This window comes from Arabidopsis thaliana, chromosome 2, assembly GCF_000001735.4.
Source record: "Arabidopsis thaliana chromosome 2, partial sequence".
Classification (NCBI taxonomy): Eukaryota; Viridiplantae; Streptophyta; class Magnoliopsida; order Brassicales; family Brassicaceae; genus Arabidopsis; species Arabidopsis thaliana.
The window spans coordinates 6,410,525-6,434,276 of record NC_003071.7 but is presented as its reverse complement, the minus strand read 5'-3'; the positions used below and the strand labels follow the sequence as shown (position 1 = coordinate 6,434,276).

General features: G+C 32.1%; 2 protein-coding genes and 1 pseudogene across 3 annotated transcripts; 1 reads left to right on the top strand and 2 right to left on the bottom strand.

The window, feature by feature from the left end:
- Positions 1-2,450: 2,450 nt before the first annotated feature.
- On the bottom strand, positions 2,451-2,806 carry LCR40 (low-molecular-weight cysteine-rich 40; the record flags this gene model as incomplete). The annotated part of the gene is made up of 2 exons (NM_001036279.1): positions 2,451-2,617; positions 2,749-2,806. The coding sequence occupies 2 exons, from the start codon at positions 2,804-2,806 to the stop codon at positions 2,451-2,453; spliced, it is 225 nt and encodes a 74-aa protein (NP_001031356.1).
- A 4,571-nt stretch (positions 2,807-7,377) lies between these two features.
- On the top strand, positions 7,378-11,643 carry AT2G14930 (annotated as a pseudogene; the record flags this gene model as incomplete). Its single annotated transcript has 1 exon — positions 7,378-11,643.
- Positions 11,644-15,040: 3,397 nt separating this feature from the next.
- On the bottom strand, positions 15,041-16,078 carry ST4A (sulfotransferase 4A; the record flags this gene model as incomplete). Its single annotated transcript, NM_127056.1, has 2 exons — positions 15,041-15,507; positions 15,544-16,078. The coding sequence occupies 2 exons, from the start codon at positions 16,076-16,078 to the stop codon at positions 15,041-15,043; spliced, it is 1,002 nt and encodes a 333-aa protein (NP_179098.1).
- Between the last annotated feature and the right edge of the window lie 7,674 nt (positions 16,079-23,752).

The following is a 23,752-nucleotide window of genomic DNA, read 5'->3' as shown; positions in this document are numbered from 1 at the left end:
CTTTTTCAAGGTTTTCTTCAATCTCAAAGATGAACTAGAAGCAACCATTGCCTAGATCTGAGCCTATAGCTTTCCCTTTAAAATTCCAACGGTTCGAGAGCCTGATATTAGAGACCATAGTCTTTGAGCAGCAGGATTTGTCAGTCTTCCCATGAGAGTGAGGTGATTTTCTTCTATCAGATCTGAAATATCCATATCTGGGGCTCTGATTCTCTTGGGGGCTGGGGCTGAAAAATCATCTGCAGATCGTTTGACGTTCTCTTGTTTGTGGTAAGATCCTCTTCTTTCTTCCACCACTCTCTCATCGTTTCTCTTGAGATCTGATGGTGACTCTTTATGGTAGTCTGCTAAGCCTTTTCCTTTTGCAGAGTACGGGATGCGGTTGGCCATAGCTGAGTGGAGTGGAGGGCTTGAAGTAGAAGCTTGTGACGAAAAGTTTCAAAAGTTCTTCACACAAGGTGAGAGGTTTTATACGTTGACCAAGATCTGTCCTTTAAGAGGTGGACCAAGATCTCTCTTTACAAGTTTAACAAGATTCTTCACTTAAAAGTGAGAGCATTCAAGAGGTTAATAATTGTTGTCATAAAGAGAGAATCGAAGTGTACCTTTGGTAGGTTGAATTTAATGTTCTGGCCTTAGTAAACACTTGAAACTTCTTCGAAAGATTTAACCACAAGATTTGAGATAAGAACCATCAAGTGCTCAGGGTGAGGGGCATCTCCTATGTCGGTCTCCCCTATGCCGGTCTCCCCTGAGGGAACACTTTGCTTGTAATCTAGATCTGTAAGTCAACCGAAAAGTCTAGTTTTGGAAATAAGGATGGTTGTTTTTTGCTGTTTTGGTAAGAGGAAGTGGTTTAGATCTAGTTTTCAAAAACTCTTAACCGAAAATAGAACTTCGAAAACCGTGCCTGGGAGAGAAAGTCGTCCTTCCTTTTAGATTACATCTAAAATATAAATTGTTTTAGATTAAAAAAAACAATTTTTAGGCCGAATTAGATTTAACCCTTCTAAAAACCTAAACATCTCTTTAAAAAAATCTATTTGAGAATGATACAAAATTTAATGAAATGAAGGTAAAAAAATAAAGAAGCAATTGAAATAATATTTCCTCCTTCGTATTCGGTTGTCATGTCATGTTTGATTCATAAACTATACTGTCAAAAAATGTTAAAAAATCAAATTATTTAGTCTAAGAGATTTAGTAACGTATATAGTATACATATTCTCCCAATGTTTTAAAAAGATAAGTTTTAAAATTTATCGTACAAAGTTACAATGCTTCTTCAACTTTTCTTATATTTTTTTAATTTTTCTTTTACTGTTACATACAAAGTTTAGAAGTTAGAACTATTCAAGTTAGTATACATTAATTACGGATTGGAAAAAAAGAGAAATTTTTTTAACATCTTCTTAAATTAGATTTTTGAAAGTGAAATTATGTAAATTGTAATATATAAAAACAAGGGTAAATGGTGTTAATGTAAAGTATTTCATTATATTAATATAAAAATATATAAAAAGTTTAAATAAATGAAGATATAAAAAATATTTAAACATTTACCGGGCGTAGTCCGGATTTTCCCCTAGTTTCTTTTAAAACCCTTTAAAAAACTCTTGTAAATCCTTTAAAAAAGTCTTAAAAAGTTCTTGTAAATATCTATTAAAGTCTTAATATTTTTTTAAAGCCTTTTAAACCCTTAAAAAACATTTACAATGGTGTTAAAACACTTACAAGGATTTTAAATATTTATAAAGGTTTTAGAAGGGGTTTTCAAGTATTTTACATGTGTATTTAAAGAATTTATAAAATTTTTAATAGGTTTTCAAATGATTTACAAGCATTTTTTACAACTTTACAAAGCTTTTAAATTGGTTTAAAAAACTTAGCAAAGATTTTTTTAAGAGTTGTTAAAGGATTTACAAGAGCTTTTAAATGCAATTTCTTTTGGCGAGGAAATAATTTTTTTGCGCTAAAAAATTTAGTTTCTACTCACATGTTCTCATAAAATGATAAGTAATTTGATCATTTTGTTCAAGAAAAGAGATATTTCAAAAAATGACCAACAAGAAAAGATATATATTGTTGCAAAAGAACAATAGAAAAATGGTACTTTTGAAAATCCTCCAATATTATATTGATTAATATGAGATTTTAATAATAATAAAAAAACTCTTAATTTTCTTTGAATTTCAAAGACCTTTAGCATGGAGGATGACCGGTGCTCCATCAAGGATGATGCAACTTAAGTAAATCATGTATCTTGATAATCTTGTTAATTATAATCTTGATTTATGTCTAATTCTTTTGAGAAATATCAAGTTTTATATAATAGCACCTTGAATATATAAAAGATAAATGATACAAAAAAGGTGATTAAAAAAAATATTTTTAATTTATTCCTTTATCATAAGATTTAATAGTTTACAAAGATAGTTTGAACAGAAAGGTTAGCAATCAAACATGCAATCGCAAATATAAGAAGTTATCGGAGCAGGGAAAGAAGGAATAATATACAAAGTACATGTTCCAACTCCTTTGTGTTTAGCCATGCAGTTTACTTTGCATTTGTCTTCTCCTACACAAGTCCATCCATCAGAACACGTTTTTGCTTCTCCTACTATCAAAATGAAAATATAAAAATTATTTACTACAAGAACACAACAACAAGATTTGCATGCCATTTTTGCAAGTTAAATAACCAAAACTAATATATCAAACAATAAGAATAATTTTTATTAAAAATACCTGAAGAAGAAATGAAGAAAAAGAAAACTAGTACCAATATAATAGAAGAGTTCTTCATCATTTTTTCCTGGTTTGTGAATATTGAAAAGTAGGATTTTAAAACTAGTTACAATGGGTGTTGAACAAAGGATTAAATAGTTGAATCCATTTGATAAAGGTATTGAATCTAAGTGTATTAAATGAAGTTAGAAAAAATCAACCTCGTTAAATAAGAAACGTCAGGTTCTAAATTTTACTTTGTACTTTAGTTTATGTTTAGAAAATAAATATAAAACATAAAGTTTATATAATTACTTTATCACTTCTAGATTTTAGACATTGAAAACAAAATCCAAAATTTCAATACACCACTTCTTTTTTATACTTTAACTATAATTTCGTTTATAAAACTCAAAATTTTATACTACTTTTATTTTATTAAACATTTTAAGTACTTATAACTCAATTCAAAAAGTCGATAATTAATAGACTTTCATTGAAAACATTTAAAACTGAATTAAGAAAGTCAATAATCGAGATTTAGAGAATAATCCAACCAACCACTAGTAAGAGACTTTTATTTGCGCATAATTCTTGGGTTTAATTTTAGGTGTAATTTCTATATTCATTCTCTTAATTAATAAATATAAAAAATTTAGGGATGAATTTTGGGAGATTTGCAAAACTAGCATTTATTATTATTTTTTTGCAAAAATATACTTTTATGTTGTCCATTTTTAAAAATATCCCTTCTCTTGAACAAAATGCACAAATAACCCTCATCTAATGAGAAAATACAATTGGAAACGGAAATTTTGGCGCCAAAACTTTTTCCGCAAAAAAATGCATTTTAAAATCCTTGTAAATTTTTTAAAAGCTTTGATAAGTTGTTAAAAACCCTTGTAAATCATTTTAAAACCTCTTAAAATCTTAATAAAATGTTTAAATACATATGTAAATACTTTAAAACCCCTTTTAAACTTTTGTAAATCATTTTAAAACCTTTTGCAATAGTTTAACAAGATTTACAAGAGTTTTTTTAGGAGTTTTAAAATAATTTACAAAGATTTTTAAACCTTTGGAAATCCTTTTAAAATATTTTTTTAATTCTTATAAAGTCTTTACAATCATTTTTTAACTCTTAGAAAAAAAACTGTAAATATGTTAAAATATTTGAAACTCTTTTTGAATCATTTGAAAACTCTTGTGAACCCTAACAAAAGGTTTTTAAAACTTTATTGTAAATCTTTTAAAAATCCTTATAAATCCTTTAAAAGCATTGTAAAACATTTAAAAATCTTATTAAAACCTAGTAAACCTCCAATAATTTTTGAACCATTTTAAACCTCTTGTGAACCTTTACAAAAGGTTTTTAAAAAATTTACATGAGTTTTTAAAGGGTCTTTTTGTAAATTCTTTAAAAATCTTTTAAAAACTCTTGTAAATCTTTTAAAACCCTTTTAAACACTTTAAAAATCCATTTTAAATATTTTTAAAACCTTTAAAACTCTCTTGTAAATCTTTTAAAACTCTTTAAAAATCTTTTTAAAACCCTTGTAAATCTTTTAAAATCCTTTTAATCCCTTTAAATTTCTTTTAAAATCCCTTGTATATCTATTTCCCGCCAAAAAGTTTTGAAAAACAATTTGGGCGGGAAATGTTTTAGAAACTTTTTGGCGGGAAAATATGGGCGGAAAATTTATTTTGGAATATTTTAAACGGGAAAAAAATAAATATTTTATTTTGTTAACCTAAAACAATTTCCAAATAGGAGTAAAATGGTCATTAAAAATTTAAAGAGAGTATAAATGAAAATGACAAATAAGAAATGGTAAAATTGAAAAAGGGTAGTGTTGAAAAGGCATTCTTAGTAATTATTCATAAATTTCTCTTATTCATCATCTCATCTCTTCAATTCAGTATAAGAGAAGAGATTACCTTTTAGAGTTTTTGATAGGCTTTCATAATTGATAAATTTAAAGATAATCATCATCTCTCCTTGAGCTTGAGAGATAAAACTCCCTCAACTTTACTATATTCACTACAAAACAATGAATATTCTTACAAAAGAATTGTGACCATTTTTTGCCAACAATAACATGAATTTTTTTAAATAATTCATGCTATTTTTATATTTGACATGCATATTTTCTTAACATTTGTGTATTTTCCAATAAAACAATATTTTTTAAGATTATATGTGTTTACTAATAATCTATGTTTTTTACTAAAATGACACGCAAGTTGCAGACTTATGATTCATAGTTTTTTTTATAACTGCATGCAAATTCGTACAATCAGAATGTAATATATACATAACATGGATGTGGTTTGCTTCCATATAGATATTGCATGTGATTTTAATAAATCGCGGTCTGTTATTGAGTATGTTTTTTATAAATAGCAGTTTAATCATTACCTCTATTTGTTTTGTTCCCTACACCTACATCTATTGTGAGAAAAGAACAACTCTCACCCATCTCTAAAAGCTAAAATGGTTATTTCGCATCCCAAAAAATGTTAGTTACCAAAGTTTTTCTGCATCATGGTTACTTACTTAATTTATGTGTCAAATTTGGCGACTGCGTAATATTACCCTTTTTCTATTTGTGATGATAAAAAAAACAAATGTTATTTTTTTAGAATCAAATTTAGCAATGATTTTTTTTGTATATCATCAAGATATTTGTTTTGGATTATGAAAAAATATAACTATAATAAAATTAAATGTATAGCAAACTCCAATACTTTTATTGATTACACAAACCAGACATCCATAATATATCACACGAAATATATGTTGAACTAAGGAAATTAACTTTTAAACAGTAAACCCAAACACAAAAAAGACATGATAATGAAAAATGAAACTAAAAGAACAGCTTTTGTAGTCCAAGAGTGTTGGAAAGTTACGTTCATCACTCAGAACATTTTTTTTCTCATCCCAAGACAACAGAGGACATGAGTTACTTGGGAGATACCTCTTCCTTCATCAAAAACATAAGTTGAATCACCGGGTGAAGAAACTTCGACAAGAATAGTTTGTTTCTCATGTTGCTCATGAGACCTGATCTCCACTTGCATGCACGGAAATCCCCAAAAATTGTCAACCCCTCATCAAATTTATCCTTGTCTTCCCAAATCCAATCACCACTACAGTTTAGTGCAAACACTCGTGAATTATCATTAGATACTTTTAGGAGAAGTATGTCTCCTTCAATATCTACCAACTAGGTTCCAAACCACGAGGTTGGAAAACGTTGTTTTTAACTGATGAATGTTCCATCAGGTCCATGTTTGTCTTGATGGTTTGAAAACCGCTAAGGTGTCTATTCCACCAAGAAAATAGAGAAGACCTTCCGAAATGATAATTCTATACCATAAATAAAGAAACCTACAGATGAAGGGTATTTCATATACCATAAATGATGCTCTTTTATCTGAACCGAAACACTAGCTTTATACCATGTTTTGAAAATTGTGGAAGCTTGAATGTTATCTTTCACTATAAGGCGAGACATTACTGAATGCAAAAGTTTAGGAAGAAGAATAGACTCATCTTTCTTCTCACCATTTTCTCCTTGTCATTTGTTATTCATCCTAATGAAGAGTTTCAAACATTAGATAAATAGTTTTTTCATTTAATATATTATTTAGAACTAAATATTAATTTTATATTGTTCTAAAATTATCAAAAATTGACAAATATAAATATTAGAAAGGTTAAAATTTTAAAGCATATATATGTATTCTTTTTTTTGCCATCGCAAATATATGTATTCATAAAAGAAAAAAACAGTCTAAATTGATAAGTTCAAAGTTCAAACCAAATTACTAAACATTAATTTTTTAAAAATGCATATCAAGACTCCTCATTCTTTGTGATAAATATATATTCTAAATTACTTTAATCTGAAAAAATATGAACGGTTATCATTTTATATTACTCACGATGAAAATCCGACTTTTGTGTCTCTTGCGAAACATCTAAAAAAATTGAAAAAATATATATAGGCATAATTAAAATCTTTATAAAATATTTAAATGGGAAAGTTCTAAAAATGAGGGGTATGCAAACAAACTTTTCGGATAAAGAAGAAAGATGTTGTGAATGACATACATCTCAAGAAATGGAGGTTCTTCCTCTCGGAAAACGTGGGTTATAAAAGAATGAAAGCTTAGCGATGCAGAAAAAATTGTAGCTAAAGGTAGTGAACCTTGGTGTGACTGTTGACCCCTCTGATATCTACGTACTATCAACACAACAGCTCCAAACGACACAGTTTTGGAATTGGGCTCAAAACCACTAAAGCCCAATCCGAAACAAATGCTCAATCCAAAAGCCAAGCCCAACATAGCTCAACGGAAACCTGCAACAACAAAGGACAAAAGCAAAGAAGTTGCAGAGCGGTCATTATCTCCAAGCAGTACGGAAGTAACGACGAGGAATCGCTATGAAGCTCTTAAATCATGTGAAGACAATGACGCCACATAACAGCCAAGTGACAGCTATGCAAACCAAGAAGACACTAGGTTAAATCAATCTAGATGTATAAATAGACATAGCTTGTAATCACAAAGGTTAAGCCGAAAGCAAAATAAAAACATAAACTTTCGATTTCATATTATCTCTTTCATGGTATCAGAGCCATGGATCAATCCATGGATCTCTATACTCTTCCATCTTTGAACATCTCAAACTGTGTTACGGTGAAACTCACAGACCGTAACTACATTTTGTGGAAATCTCAATTTGAATCATTTCTCTCTGGGCAAGGCCTTCTTGGTTTCGTTAATGGCGCCTATGCTGCTCCAACAGGCACAGTTTCTGGTCCACAAGACGCCGGCGTCACTGAAGCTATCCCAAATCCGGATTATCAAGCTTGGTTTCGCTCCGATCAAGTTGTTATGTCTGAGGATATTCTCAGTGTTGTTGTTGGTTCCAAAACATCTCATGAGGTATGGATGAATCTCGCAAAACACTTCAATCGCATTTCTTCCTCTCGGATCTTTGAGCTTCAACGCCGCCTTCATAGTTTATCAAAAGAAGGGAAGACCATGGAGGAGTATCTGCGGTATCTCAAGACTATATGTGACCAACTCGCCTCTGTGGGAAGTCCAGTTGCTGAAAAGATGAAGATTTTTGCCATGGTTCATGGTCTTACTCGAGAGTATGAACCGTTAATCACTTCTCTTGAGGGAACCTTAGATGCGTTTCCTGGTCCATCTTATGAAGATGTTGTTTATCGTCTCAAGAACTTTGACGATCGTCTCCAAGGCTACACTGTCACTGACGTTTCTCCCCATCTGGCTTTCAACACTTTCCGATCTTCAAACAGAGGCCGTGGAGGAAGAAACAACAGAGGCAAAGGAAACTTCTCAACTCGAGGTCGTGGATTTCAACAACAGTTCTCCTCCTCAAGTTCTTCTGTCTCTGCGAGTGAGAAACCAATGTGTCAGATTTGTGGAAAAAGAGGTCACTATGCTCTTCAGTGCTGGCATCGATTTGATGACTCTTACCAACACTCTGAAGCTGCAGCTGCTGCCTTCTCAGCTCTTCACATAACCGACGTTAGTGACGACAGTGGTTGGGTTCCTGATTCTGCTGCAACAGCTCACATTACCAACAACAGCTCTCGTCTGCAACAAATGCAACCTTATCTTGGCAATGACACAGTAATGGCTAGTGATGGTAATTTTCTGCCTATCACTCACATTGGCTCAGCTAATCTCCCTTCTACATCAGGTAATCTCCCATTAAAAGATGTATTGGTATGCCCTAATATTGCTAAGTCCCTATTATCAGTGTCAAAACTGACTAAAGACTATCCCTGCTCCTTTACCTTTGATGCTGATGGTGTTCTTGTTAAGGACAAGGCAACTTGCAAAGTTCTGACAAAGGGAAGCAGCACAAGTGAGGGACTTTATAAGTTGGAGAACCCAAAATTTCAGATGTTCTATTCCACCCGACAAGTTAAGGCAACTGATGAAGTTTGGCATATGCGATTAGGTCATCCGAATCCTCAAGTTCTTCAACTCTTAGCTAACAAGAAGGCGATCCAAATAAATAAAAGTACCAGCAAGATGTGTGAATCATGTAGGCTTGGGAAGAGTTCGAGATTGCCATTTATTGCTTCAGATTTTATTGCTTCAAGACCTCTAGAGAGAGTTCATTGTGATCTCTGGGGTCCAGCTCCTGTTTCATCTATTCAAGGTTTTCAGTACTATGTAATCTTCATTGATAATCGATCCAGATTCTGTTGGTTCTATCCATTAAAGCACAAATCAGATTTTTGTTCACTCTTCATGAAGTTTCAGAGTTTTGTTGAAAATCTCTTGCAAACAAAAATTGGAACTTTTCAGAGTGATGGAGGAGGAGAATTCACAAGTAATAGGTTCTTACAACATCTTCAAGAATCTGGTATACAACATTATATCTCTTGCCCTCACACACCACAACAGAATGGTTTGGCAGAAAGAAAGCATCGACAACTTACAGAAAGGGGTCTTACATTAATGTTTCAAAGCAAAGCACCACAGAGATTTTGGGTTGAAGCATTCTTTACTGCCAACTTCCTCAGCAATCTTCTTCCAACATCAGCTCTTGACAGCTCTACTACACCTTATCAGGTTCTATTTGGAAAAGCACCTGACTACTCTGCCTTGAGAACATTCGGATGTGCCTGCTTCCCCACACTCCGTGCATATGCTCGTAATAAGTTCGATCCGAGGTCTCTCAAGTGCATTTTTCTTGGTTATACAGAAAAATACAAGGGTTATCGCTGCTTCTTTCCTCCCACTAACCGAGTATATCTCAGTCGCCATGTCTTATTTGATGAGAGCTCCTTTCCTTTCATTGATACTTACACCAGTTTGCAGCATCCTTCTCCAACTCCTATGTTTGATGCTTGGTTAAAAAGTTTTCCAAGCTCTTCATCTCCGCTGGAAAATGACCAAACTGCAGGCTTCAACTCGGGTGCAAGTGTTCCTGTGATCACAGCACAACAAACACAACCGATTCTGTCATTAAAAGATGGCCCTAACATTCTCCTTCCAGAGGGGGAGATAACAGTTAGTAGCAACAATCAAGACATAGAAGATGAACCAATCTGTGTCACACCGCTCCAAACGCTTTCTTCAGAAGATAATGCTAAAAGTTCTGAGACACTGTCTATGGGAAGTGAGGAGTGTTCTGAGTGTACGGCAAGCTTCGATCTTGATCCTATTGGGAACAACGCTCTCTCTTCATCCCCTAGGCATGATCAATTAACTTCCAGCATTCCTCGTGCGGCTACAGAATCTACTCACCCTATGACTACAAGGCTAAAGAAAGGAATTATCAAACTAAATCAACGGTATGCTCTTCTCACACACAAAGTCTCATATCCTATGCCAAAGACAGTAACTGCAGCATTAAAAGATCCAAAATGGACTGCTGCTATGATAGAGGAAATGGGAAACTGCTCTTAGACACATACTTGGACGCTTGTTCCTCTACAACCAAATATGCATGTACTAGGCTCTAAATGGGTTTTCAGGGTCAAACTTAATGTTGATGGCTCATTAGACAAGTACAAAGCTCGACTAGTTGCTCAAGGCTTCAAACAAGAAGAAGGCATTGACTATCTTGAGACATACAGTCCTGTTGTGCGATCTGCAACCGTTAGAGCTGTGCTTCACCTTTCTACCATCATGAACTGGGAACTCAAACAAATGGATGTCAAAAACGGTTTTCTCCATGGAGATCTTACTGAAACGGTTTACATGAAACAACCAGCTGGATTCATTGACAAAGCTCATCCTGATCATGTGTGCTTATTACATAAAGCTCTTTATGGGCTCAAACAAGCTCCAAGGGCCTGGTTTGACAAGTTCAGCAAATTTTTGCTCAGCTTTGGTTTTGTTTGCAGTATGTCTGACCCTTCTCTCTTTGTTTGTGTAAAGAACAAAGATGTGATCATGCTTCTCCTCTATGTTGATGATATGGTTATCACAGGAAACAGCTCAAAGCTTCTCTCAAGTCTTCTCAGTGAGCTAAATAAGCAGTTCAAAATGAAGGATTTGGGCAGACTAAGCTATTTTCTCGGTATCCAGGCTCAGTTTCATTCTCAAGGTCTTTTTCTCTCTCAACAAAAATATGCAGAAGATCTTCTAGCCACAGCCGCAATGTCCAACTGTTCTCCTGTTGCAACACCGTTACCACTTCAACCTGAGAGAACCCCTAATCAAACCGAGCTCTTCGACAATCCATCTTACTTCAGAAGCCTGGCTGGTAAGCTGTAGTACCTCACACTTACTAGACCGGACCTCCAATTCTCGGTTAATTACGTGTGCCAAAAGATGCACGCCCCTACAGTATCTGATTTTCATCACCTCAAACGGATTCTCCGGTACATCAGAGGAACAACAACCATGGGAATTTCATTCAACAAGGACACGGATTGTCAACTACGAGCTTACAGTGACAGTGATCACGCCGGTTGTCACGGTACACGTCGCTCCACCGGTGGCTTCTGTACATTCCTTGGCAACAATCTAATCTCCTGGTCTTCACGGAAACAGGACTCCGTCGCAAAAAGCTCAACTGAAGCTGAATACCGCTCTATGTCTGTTACAGCCTCGGAGATCACATGGCTAGTTAATTTACTTCGCGATCTTGGCGTTCCTCAATTACAGCTTCCCGAACTCTTCTACGACAATCTCTCTGCCGTTTACCTTACAGCGAATCCATCTTTTCATGCTCGGACAAAGCACTTTGCAACTCACTATCATTATGTCCGTGAGCAGGTAGCTTTTGGTGAGCTCATCGTCCATCATATACCGGGTTATCTACAGCTCGCTGACATATTTACGAAGTCTCTCGCCAAGGCTCCTTTCGAATCTCTCCGATTCAAACTTGGTGTCGATTTCCCACCTTCTCCAAGTTTGAGGGGGGAGTATCAACACAACAGCTCCAAACGACACAGTTTTGGAATTGGGCTCAAAACCACTAAAGCCCAATCCGAAACAAATGCTCAATCCAAAAGCCAAGCCCAACATAGCTCAACGGAAACCTGCAACAACAAAGGACAAAAGCAGAGAAGTTGCAGAGCGGTCATTATCTCCAAGCAGTACGGAAGTAACGACGAGGAATCGCTATGAAGCTCTTGAATCATGTGAAGACAATGACGCCACATAACAGCCAAGTGACAGCTATGCAAACCAAGAAGACACTAGGTTAAATCAATCTAGATGTATAAATAGACATAGCTTGTAATCACAAAGGTTAAGGCGAAAGCAAAATAAAAACATAAACTTTCGATTTCATATTATCTCTTTCACGTACAAGCAGAAAAACAACAAATAGGGAATCGCTGCAAATACTATGGACTAGCTATTTAAATTAAGCACCCAACCAAAGGAAACATTTGGTTTCTAAACCGGGGTCATCTTAGTACCTGCTTGTTGATTCTAAATCAGGTGGTGAGCGATTGCTATTAATGTCCTTATGATGAATATAGGAGCAAAATCGGTTGACGGACTTCGGCTTCTCTCCACACCCTTACGAATTTTCTTGAGATTTGCAATGAAAAGAAATTCTATGGTAACACCACAACAACAACAACCTACTCAAGAATGAAGGTAATAATAAAAGATGATAGTCAATATGAGAACAAAAAAACTATACCTAGAGATGACCACCGGATATTTGGATGCCTTGTCGCACCATCCGGGCCCTAAGAATATCAGACAAATGTGGAAAGATCTCAAATGAAGCACAAAAGTTTATATATGAAAATGAATCAACAAATATGCATTATTGACAAAATTGAGGAATGGGATACAACAACTGAACAACCTAAGGGTTTCATAACGATTGATGATTGTTATTAGAAAGAAGACAACTCATTCATATCACCATGACGGTGTAATTGTCCAGCAAAAGCCTAGCCCCTAGGTTAACTGCTTGAGATCTAACGTTTGAACCCTTCGCTACAGAAGATGAATCGGCTCTTCACGTTTTTAAGTTTTCAGCAAATGGTGTATAGCCACCTGTCAGCCTCTTATATGCTGACGTGTCAAGCAGATGGAGAGAGATAGCCTCATATGTATGATTTTGTTTTTGTTGCAAAAACATTGAGCTTGTTAAGAGTCACCTACTCTTAAAGAATGAATGTCTTATTAATTGAAGAATTGGTGGAAACTACCACAAGACCACACCTGGAGCATGATGGACCATCAAATTAGACATTTCCAAAACTCTCTTGTGACAATTTCATCCATTGGTGTTTCGAAAAAAACATAGATTTGAAAAATCCAAAACATCTCTTTATTATTAATTGAATTAATAAAACAAAAAAAAATATATAAAAGCTTAATGTATTAAAGTTCATAAAGAAAATAGTACGATATAAGCAAACAACCTAACATATATTGTAGTGGTGACAAAGTTCAGGGGAGATGATTGAACCTAATTATGATGTGGAGATTTTTCTAAGGCAAGAATGAGTTTTGATAATAGTGGGTATCAGGCGAGAGGGCTCCTATATCATAGTTGTTAATGTGCTTTCTGACGACGTGAAAAAACTAGACCCGGAAAGGAGAAAGGCCGGTGGTGGACGACATTCGGGAAAGTCGGGCCGATCGGGACCAATTAGAGAAGTAGGAAAATACAAAAAACACATTTCGACAGAACAAACCATGAGACCTAGATTGGCGAGAAAAGGATTTTGGGAAGCAACATACTTTTTAGTGAGTTTTGGGAGGTTAGCCTTAACACATCCAAATCTTTCGAAATTATAGTTTTGCATAGTGATGTAAATTATATGAATGTTGTGTCTTTTTCTATGTAATTGTTAATTATTTTTTATAAGTTAAATCTTGTATCATATTTATAGTGGGCGAAAAAAATCCTCTCACTGAATAATTTTTTACTCACCTCTTTTCTCTTTTTTTCCAGGTCACGTTGAAAATCCTGAGTAGTCGTACAAGTTCTTCTCGCTTATGGTATATTTCAGAAACCTCGTGTTATTTGGCTTTATTGTTATTTTCTTATATTTTTAAACTCTTTTTTAGTTACGTTTAAGAAAAAGTTTTCAACTATTTATGAGATCATTTTTAAAACAAGTTCTCGTAGAGTTTTAATAAAAGAAAGAATTTTGGAAAAATATGAATAATATTAAATTAAGAAAGTAGAATAGACGAAAATATAAATAAGGTGAAAACACGCAGTCTCAATGTTGAGAAAGACTCGTGTGACAGTTTTTTTATTTCTTTCGTTTTTGCTTTCCTGCTTTATTATATTTACTGAAATCTTTGTTTTGGTTTTTATGTTAACTGAGTTTTAGGTTATGGTTTCTCGTGCTACCTCAAACCCATGCAACTGTAACATGGCACGTCCACTTCTCGTTTTTCTTTCTTTTAATGCAACTATGGTCATTGGTCTTGTACGTCAGCTTCTCAACCAAAACGGTTCTTCTAGCTAGTTCTCTCTATAAAAAATACTAATGACCAAAATGGTTCTTCTACTAGTCACATTAGCTCACTCTAGACTAATCAATCATCTTCGTTTAAAATCCAAAGTTGCTGAGACAGATTCCTTCATTTGGGTGACCTGTTTGTAAATTAATTGATTTAAATATTTTATTTGCATGCCAACTTTTTAAATTAATAAAAACTCTTATTTTCAATAGTGGCATGTTATGGCATGTGATAATACGATAGTTTAGTTAGTAATCATAAATGAAGTGAACATAATTACACATGACTCATAATTTAAAATCTAAACCTTGCATAAAAGGGACCTAACCCGCATTGTTATCCAGTGATATAGTTTGAACCCAAACTTTTAAGTTTCTCTTTGATGTTCAATCATCTTCAACCCACTTTTATTTTTGTCTTTATATTCTATTTTAGAGTAAAATTCTTTTCAATCCACTTCTATTTTGACCTCTAAATCTTTTTAGAAATCTCTATTTTTTTCTTTTATATATATAGAGAATCTCTCTTTTTTCCTCAATAATTTAGTTAAACTTTTTAGAAGAAAAAATAGAATTATCCATTTGATCAGTAAAACTCAACTCTATTATAGAGGCAAAAAATAGGGTAAACTAGAGATGATCTTGAGATCGATTTGATCAATTTATATATTTCTCCAATTTAGGATTCATTTGATTCTTCAAGTCACCAATTTAGTCATGAACGGATGAAACAAAAGTAAAAAGAAGGTAACTTTATTGAACATCAAAGAGAACAAAAATCACACACATCAAAGTAACAATAAACATGACAATATAACATTTTCTTAATAGATTAAATAGTGCACACATAATTTTTAGAATTTCAAACCGGAACCTTTGAGTTTTTCCTCTATAATCATATCAATTTTGTCTACCATTTCAGGGGTCATATAACTCTTCCAGTCACCAACTTGTCCTTTACGGAAATAACTCTTGAAATCCACTCTACTCGACGTTCTGGTTTTGTTGATCTCCACACTTCTTAGATTACTTAAAGAGCAAAGTTCCAAGATCTTGTCTACAGATCCGCTATCTTCCTCTTCCTTAGTGAATGGACAATCCAAGAACTCTGCAAGTCTCTTGACCTGAGTACGAGGCTCCGCTTTCAAATCCTCGTACCTCATGAAAAGAAAATGCTTGGGATCTTCCAAGCTGCCTCGCCAATAGCTCAGTGCATGGTCCCAAAAGGGACCGTGTAGGGTAACTCCGTTGCAGAATGACTCAAATATAGCCTCCAAAGAGTAATCCTCCGCTCGAGTGATCTTTTTGCTTTGCCTAAAATCTCCCCAGTCTACTCCCTTGTTGGCATTTAGGAAACACCAAACTGACACCATCACGTCTTTCACGTTCCTGCAAACGTACACGATCTTGCAAAGGTTCTCCTTCAAGGGTACTTGAAGCGGGTCCAGCGACATGTGAGTTGAGAACAATCTTGGAGATGATGATGATGATGATAAGAACTTGGTCAAGTCCGGTTTTGAGCTTTTAAGATACAGATCTAGCTCAAGATTGGGCACTATCTCATGAGGATTATGATGTAGCAAAGGATGTTGATGATCTTCCAAAGAGTGTTTAGATCGTTGAACGAGTGCAAATGTGAGTGCCTTGAGCCAAGTCGTGCCCGATTTGTAGAAAGAAGCAAGAATTATATCAGTTTCTTGTGGCTGAAAACCAGTGTGTATATTGGGGATTGATTGGAGAATGTCTTCGCTGTACCAATATCCTTCGTAGTTGAACAGCTTGTTCCCAAGGTAATCTATCTCCCAAGGAAGTGAAGATATCAGAATTTTGGTTTCTTCACTCGGTTTTTCTTCTTCTTCCCTCAAGTTCTTTGGTCTATCTTTTTCATCCATTATTTTTGTTGTTGTTGTTTTCTTTTGCTTTGCTTCATATGTTTTGATATATTGCAACCGCAATGTCTTTATATATACTGCACACCAGCAAAAAAAAAAAAAAAAAATTGGAATTATTAATTTTAGCCCAAAATGAAAAACAAAGACTTAAGATATGAAGCTTTCGTACTACCGTAGCAACTCTATAAATTAATAGTCGATAAATTAATAAACATGATAAATTAATAAATCTTATCGGTTTCAAGCTGGGGTCAATGTAAAAATTAACCGAAATTGTTAAAATAATAAGATTATAATTTTTTTGAAATTCTTATATAAAAATATGATCTCAATAATATCATAAATTAATAATTATAATTTTTAAGCATACATTCTACGCTAATATAATATAATATAACTATAGTATTGTTTGTCTTTTCTTAAAGCTCGAATCTCGTTGAAATTCATCTCTAATTTTTCTTATTGCATCAAAAATTTCTAGTGGCGTCTTCTCGATATGCATCCAAATTTTTTGAAAAATTTTAGACTCGATAATTGATTTTCTACATGCCCCACTATTTTCAAAGATTCTACATTATCGTCTCTAACTTCTTCTTCCCTCAAGTTCTTTGGAATATCTTTCTCATCTATCATTTTTTTGTTGTTGTTTTGTTTTGCTTTGCTTCATATATTTTGATATATTGCAACCGCAAAGTCTTTATTTATACTGTACACCAGCAGAAAAAAAATTAAAAAATTGCAATTATTGGATTTTAGCCCAAAATGAAAAACAAAGACTTAATATTTGAAGGCTTTCGTACTGTATTTTATAACATGATATTTGAACTTTCTAACAAATATCAACCAATCATGTCACGAATAAATATTGTATAGACAAGTATACATATATCTAGTCCATTGTATCTATACTATTAATTCGGAATCATTGAAAATAAACAACCTTATGAAGGGTAAAATATTACATAGAATGCTATTGACTTTAAGTGTTTTTAAATAAATTCATTAAAGATACAATAGTAATCACAAAATTAATAGATTTAAATATAAAAAATGGTAATATTCTTTTAAGCAATTATTAGTTTTCCAAAATTAAACTCACTTTCTATTTCCTATTAATTATGGACGAAAAATTAAAATTTATTTCTTAAAATTTCTTAACCAATAAAAATTGAAAAACTAAGATTTCATATCAAATTATACTATATTATTAAACTAACATTTTGGAAGTTAATTTTTATTTTAAAATTTTTTTAAATCATAACACTTGCTTGATACCATGAATAAAAAATCATAATTTGTGATAGATAAATAAATTTAATTTTAGAATTTTGGGTTAAGTATTTTGAAATATAAAACGAAAATTTATTTCAAAATTTCTAAAAACGAGATTATATGTTACAAAGATTTATATTTACTATAAATAAAACAAAAATAATTAATTTCAAGTAATTATCATTATGCCTTACATTTAGAAATATCTAAGCAATAAATTGTACATACTAATTTCCAAATATTTTGGGTTTTATTTTTTATTTTTTTCAACCAGATCTTTTTTTAAATAAATCCATAATATATTATTAAACAAACTTGAGAAATAATGTAAACTAATTATACATTTTTCATTCAAAAAAAATTATCCAGCAAAATAAATTGCTTTTATAGGTGTATTTCAAAATTTTAATTATATTCCAAAACTCCAATTAATTATGATTAAACAAGGGAAAGAAGAATATCTAAAATGTAGCTAAGGAAATAAACATTATTACATTTGTTAAAATATATTTTTTTTACAAAATTATATGTTATAATGCTATTCATATTTTTGAGTTTGAAGAAGGAAAAAAAATCAAGAAAATATATTTGTGTGTTTTTATTTATGATATATTTGTAAACTTTAACATCCTATATGTTAATCCGCAAAACTCAGTCATATATACATTGGTATTTAAAGGAAGCAAATAAGAATTCTGGAACGTATTTTTAATGGAACGAAATGAAAATAGGAATTATGAGACACAAACGACATGAAAAGAAACGGAAGTACTATATAAAATAATTTGAAATCCAACTGGACATCAAATTAAATATCTAACTGGTATGAGTTTGGGTTATGAGCACTATATAAAATAAATTTGTTTACACACATAACCCTGCATGTACGTATTTTGTGACACAAATTCTATTTGTGATGGTTACAGGTTGGTAGTATTTTTATTTCACATATACAGACGGGTTATGTGACGAAGAATTTATGATAGATACATCACAGGTTTTCCATTCCAAGAAATATAAGTCAAGTATACGTTTTTATTTTCTAAACTAATCAAAACATTATAACAGTTTAATTACTAGTGTAAAATAGGATATAAATTTGATTTTAGTTTGGGTTATTTCTCTGTGTGAGTCCGGATCTTAAAATATAACTATACAGGAACACAATTGAATTTTGATTATTACTCTTAACTTTATAATATCTATACTATTACAAAGTTTACTTATAACAAAATATTATATATTTTAATAATCTATTAAAAAATTATATTTTGTACGTATATGCGAGTTCAGATATCTAATACATTGTACTATAATATATATCACAAAATAAGAAAATAATCTACATTGAATTAAAAATATAAAATCCCGCACGTACGGATCTAGTATATTGTAAACATCAACACTTCCTCACCTACGACTACGATCACATGGAGTCTTAATGTTGAGATAGTGTCTTCTAATAGTTTTTTTTTTCTGAATACTAGGAGGTTTTGGGCCGAATCCCGTAATCCCTCCAGGCCCGAAACTACAGCATGTAATATTAGTTTCGTCTCAAGCGTCACTCGAACCGGCGACCTCTAAGCTTCGCCTAGAGTCTTTAACGACACTTGATACGCTTAACTGCGGAGTTCTGATGAGATCCGGTGCATTAGTGCTGGTATGATCGCATTCAGTGTCTTCTAATAGTATATTGTTAAAAAGATTTGACCATTCTTTACTTTCTTTTTTTGATAAACGAACATGGAGTCTTTTAAAAGGTTCTTTACTGAAACCATTGTTTTTGTTTTTAACGATAATTGGCTTAGGATTATGGCTTTTCCGTTCAACTAAGAGTCTAGCAAATGCTATTAAACCGGCACATGGCATGTTTTATGAAATTAAGGTCTATTGGTCTCGAACTTCTCAATTATTAAAATAAAAGCAAATGGATTGGCCGATTGAATACGAATTATTAAGGTTCTAAGATACAAACTAAGGTTCTAAGATGCAAACTAAAAAAAAAGTATTGAATAGTTGAATACGATATACTCCCAAAACCAAGTAGACTAATAAATATTTTTTAAAAGACATAGGACACAAAAAATACTAAATTTGGAGTATAGGTTATTAATTTCGAAAACTAACGTGCAATCCCAAAACATATTAGATTAATAAATATTAAAAAGAAAAAAAAAACAGAACAAAACTGGACGATGAATCGTATGATTGGCACCGACAACCAAAATTTAGCTTTTTAGACTGCTCAAATCTGGTGAAGATGATGTCTTCTCCAACCGAATGACCGACCTTCTCAGGGTATTTGGAGGAACTACGGAACGAGAAAAAAGAATTCACAAATTTTTCACTATCTTTAATATCTTGCAGTGCAAATGTTAAAGCAGATTCTTTGGCACGAAAAATTCGTACCAAATTGCATAATATTATCTATGTAAACAACAATCCTCACGGATAGCTCTTTGGAACATAACTAATATCGGTCAACAAAAACACAAATTAGATATTGAACCTGGATGTTCAGGAATCAAGATGAATTTAACTAGTGTGTCTCAGCATATATTTTGTAAAGTTATGAATTTATACTAATATACACATTATGTGATAACGACAAAAGTGATAATCTTGTGAACCATTCCATTCATTATCTTGTCGACCTCCTAAACGCTCAGATTTCAAAAAGAACAAAAGTATAAAACCTCGTATCTCTCTTCTTCTTCTTCCAAGGTAGATGAACAAATTTCAAGAACTTAGCAAGCTTCTTCAGGTGAGCATGCATGCACAAGGCTCTTTAATCTTTATATATTCGTACTTAATGAAAAGAACATTCTCCATATCGTTCAAGCTCCTTCTCCAATAGCTCTCAAGACATTGTCCCTAAAAGGTCTCAAGATGCTTAAAAGAATCGACTGATTTTAAATAATTTAATTTGCATGCAAAAAACAAAAACTGTTTTAAAGAAAGACACGGTATTGAATGCGATAAATAGGTTTATTAGTCATACACCAAATGACCGAAGCAGTAGAGAAATTAAAGTAGCTTTATTAAGCATCAAGGAAACAAAAAAACCACATATCACTCAAAATTTTAAACTCTTAATTAACTTTACATCAAAATTTAAAGTAACTTGTATTATTTTAGATTCAAGAAAATAACAAACCAGGTAAGCAACATAATTAGGCCTCCACAATACAAACAATGCGTGTGCATATATGAAAGACATGTTAAAAAGTAGATTTTCAAAAGATTGTCTCCAGTAAAAACAAGTAACAGCGTTATGGAATCAAATATTATTTTTATTGGGAACCAATTTCTCAATGATTCTAGTGAAATCTACTCCATAGTAAGCCATTAACCAATCTAAAGTGATGGGCATAGACTCTAATAAACATTATACTCATTCTGATCAATGTGAAGATTGTACCAGCACCCTAGCATATAATATACGTAATCTATTATGCCTTTGATAATGTTTGAGGATGTAGTATTGTATGATCCAAAGTCTCTTTCCTTCTTATTGTTGCCTATAGAAGAAGACATGGAGACTATAATGGCATTCCCTTTTCAATACATTTGATGATGCCTCAACAGGACATAAGACATGGGAAAACAGAGGAAAATGCATTAAAAGATAAAAGTTAGATATCCTAAGTGAAACTACGTTTGACTTTAGTAAATAATAATATCCAAGTTATTGAAAATTCTGCATAATGCCTCAACAGGACATCACAGAAAATAATCTCCTTTACAAAGCTATGAGGTCCTATATTTATACATAATAGTGATTAAATATTGCTAATTAATCCCATAATTAACATTAAATGCTTCTGTTTCGATTGTGTCTTCAATGTCACAAAGTCTTGGTTTGAATTCAAACAAACTCTTTCGTTGGTTTTTTCCTCTTGGACTTGCTTGTGGCTCGCATGGCTTGATCACTTCGGCGCAACGTTGCGCTTCTCCGGACTTCTTCCCCTCTTATTTGTATGACGTAAAGGTCACATGTTTGTCTCTTCTGCGTAATACATCCTAGGTGTGGGATCCAGGCCTTACAACAGCCCCAATTCATGTAATAAATGTGGATGTATCCTTTCAATTCTTATTGAATTACGTTTATGTCTTAGCCTTGTGTACCTCGGATTTGGGATCCTAATTATTTGATTGACCTTATGTGTGCACCTATTAGTTTTTGAATTTTTTACTATTAAGACGGAAAACTACTATACTTCTCACCATTTCCGAGGCGATTTTTTTCTTTTGGTTAAAAGTTAAAATTCTTCTACTTATTTTCTTTTTGGGCATTTATCTTTTTCCGCCCGTTTCTCTCTTCACGGGATAAACTTTTTTTTTAATTTGTTTGTTGTTAGTAGGTATGACCACGGTTGCGGTTATTACGGTTACGGTTTTTTAACCACCAGTTATGGTTATAGATTTTCTTTAATCTTAACTTTAACTATTATATATACGGTTAAAACGGATACGGTTAAATACGGTTACGGTTAAATACAGTTACGGTTAAATATGATTATAGTTAAATATGGATACGGTTATTCGATAATTATGATATAGTTAATATATGAGGCAAAATATTATATTTTTTAACCTTCATAATAAAATAAAATAAATACATAGTTATATATCAAATAATATTTATTTGACATGATTATGTGCTTCAAATATCTATATTAAATCAGTTTACTATTTTTCTTAAATAAACCAACTAATAAATAAATTAGTAGTCATAATTATAATGATTGAATTAATAACAATATGTATTACAACTAGAATTTAACCCGCGGTGTACCGCGGGGCTATATTGTTTACAAAAATATAATGTTACTTTTTTAAAAGATTAACTGAAAATATATCATATTAATTTGTATTTTTCAATGTAGATATCAATCTCTGTATTATTTAGTATATGAGTACTATTGTTTAGGTTTCAATTTTTGAAGTATTGATATGAAAACACATATTTTTTTAAGTAATGATGTATGGTGGATTTTAAAATTTTGAATATTTTATCTGCAGTATACCGTGGGTCGATTTTTTATAGCTAAATTTTTTAAGTTTCAAGTTATATTCGTTTTGTTAATATTATATGGTTTTTTGTGTTTACGGTTGTATAATTGTATTTTAATTGTAAATTTTAAGAATTCATCCGTGATATACCTTTCTTTATTGATATCGATCAAAACCCGTCATCCCATATAAACTCGTCTATATTATCTCGTTAGCTAAATATTAGTATTATAAAATCCAAGAAAATAAATTATTTTTGTTATAAATACAATAATTTTAGGATCTCACCCGTGTTATACCGTTTCTTGAATGATTTTAAATTTCTACTACTAATATAGATTTTAAATTTATCATAGAAAGTATATGATTTCAATTTTTTGTATTTTTTTTTATTTAAATAAAGCAACGGCTTAAATGATGATATATATAATTCTTTTTCTGTATGTGTATATGATTTTTTATGTGAATATTTTCATTATTATAAATTAGTATTTTTATTGCTATGCAAAATGTTAATATAAATATTTGCTATAAATCGAATTTATGCATATTTGTGGAGTAAAATTCACGGAATTTTGTTTTTGAAAATATATGAAAAGATTGTGTAGAGATTTTTAGAAACAAATTAAGCAAGATATCGTTTGGTTAATATCTTTTAAAATTTTGTAAAACTAAATAATAAATGTGAGTGGCAGCCATTGTAAATAAGTCTCAACTCCAGGATTTATTTCACAAAATGGCTGCAAAAATGTATATGTAGATTTACAAACAAAAACAATACTGAAGGGAAGATGTTGGGAGCATTAAGAAACAATTTTAAAAGTATAAATAATAATTATATGAATTACTTATGATTTGATTTAGGGAAAAAAGTAGTAGAGTAACTTAGAACATAGTAGTGGGCATTTAAGGTACTATTTTAGTAAAATAATTATTAATTAGAATTATACATAGTTACAATTTTATTTTTAAAATTTTAACTATACGGTTAACCGTACAATTAACCGTACTGTTAACCAACGGTTTTGATATGGTTACGGTTAATTAACCGTTACTGTTAATATACTTTTTTAACCGTAACTGAACTATTTTCACGGTTAATGGTTACGGTTACAGTTAATAAACGGTACGAAATACGGTTACGGTTAGATTTTGGTGATACCTAATTGTTAATTCGTTTCTTCTTTGATTAGTTTTTTATTTCTAATCCGAGAATTCTTGGCTATGTCTTCAGTCTTCACCGGTCCATAAACCCAAAATTGAAATGATAGGAATTAAAGATACCGACACGTCTTATCTACACCCAACCAAGAGAGAAATTTGGCCATCATTATTTTTCATTGTTTTCAGAAGATTCATTTGCCAATATTAGAACTTTCTGTCAGG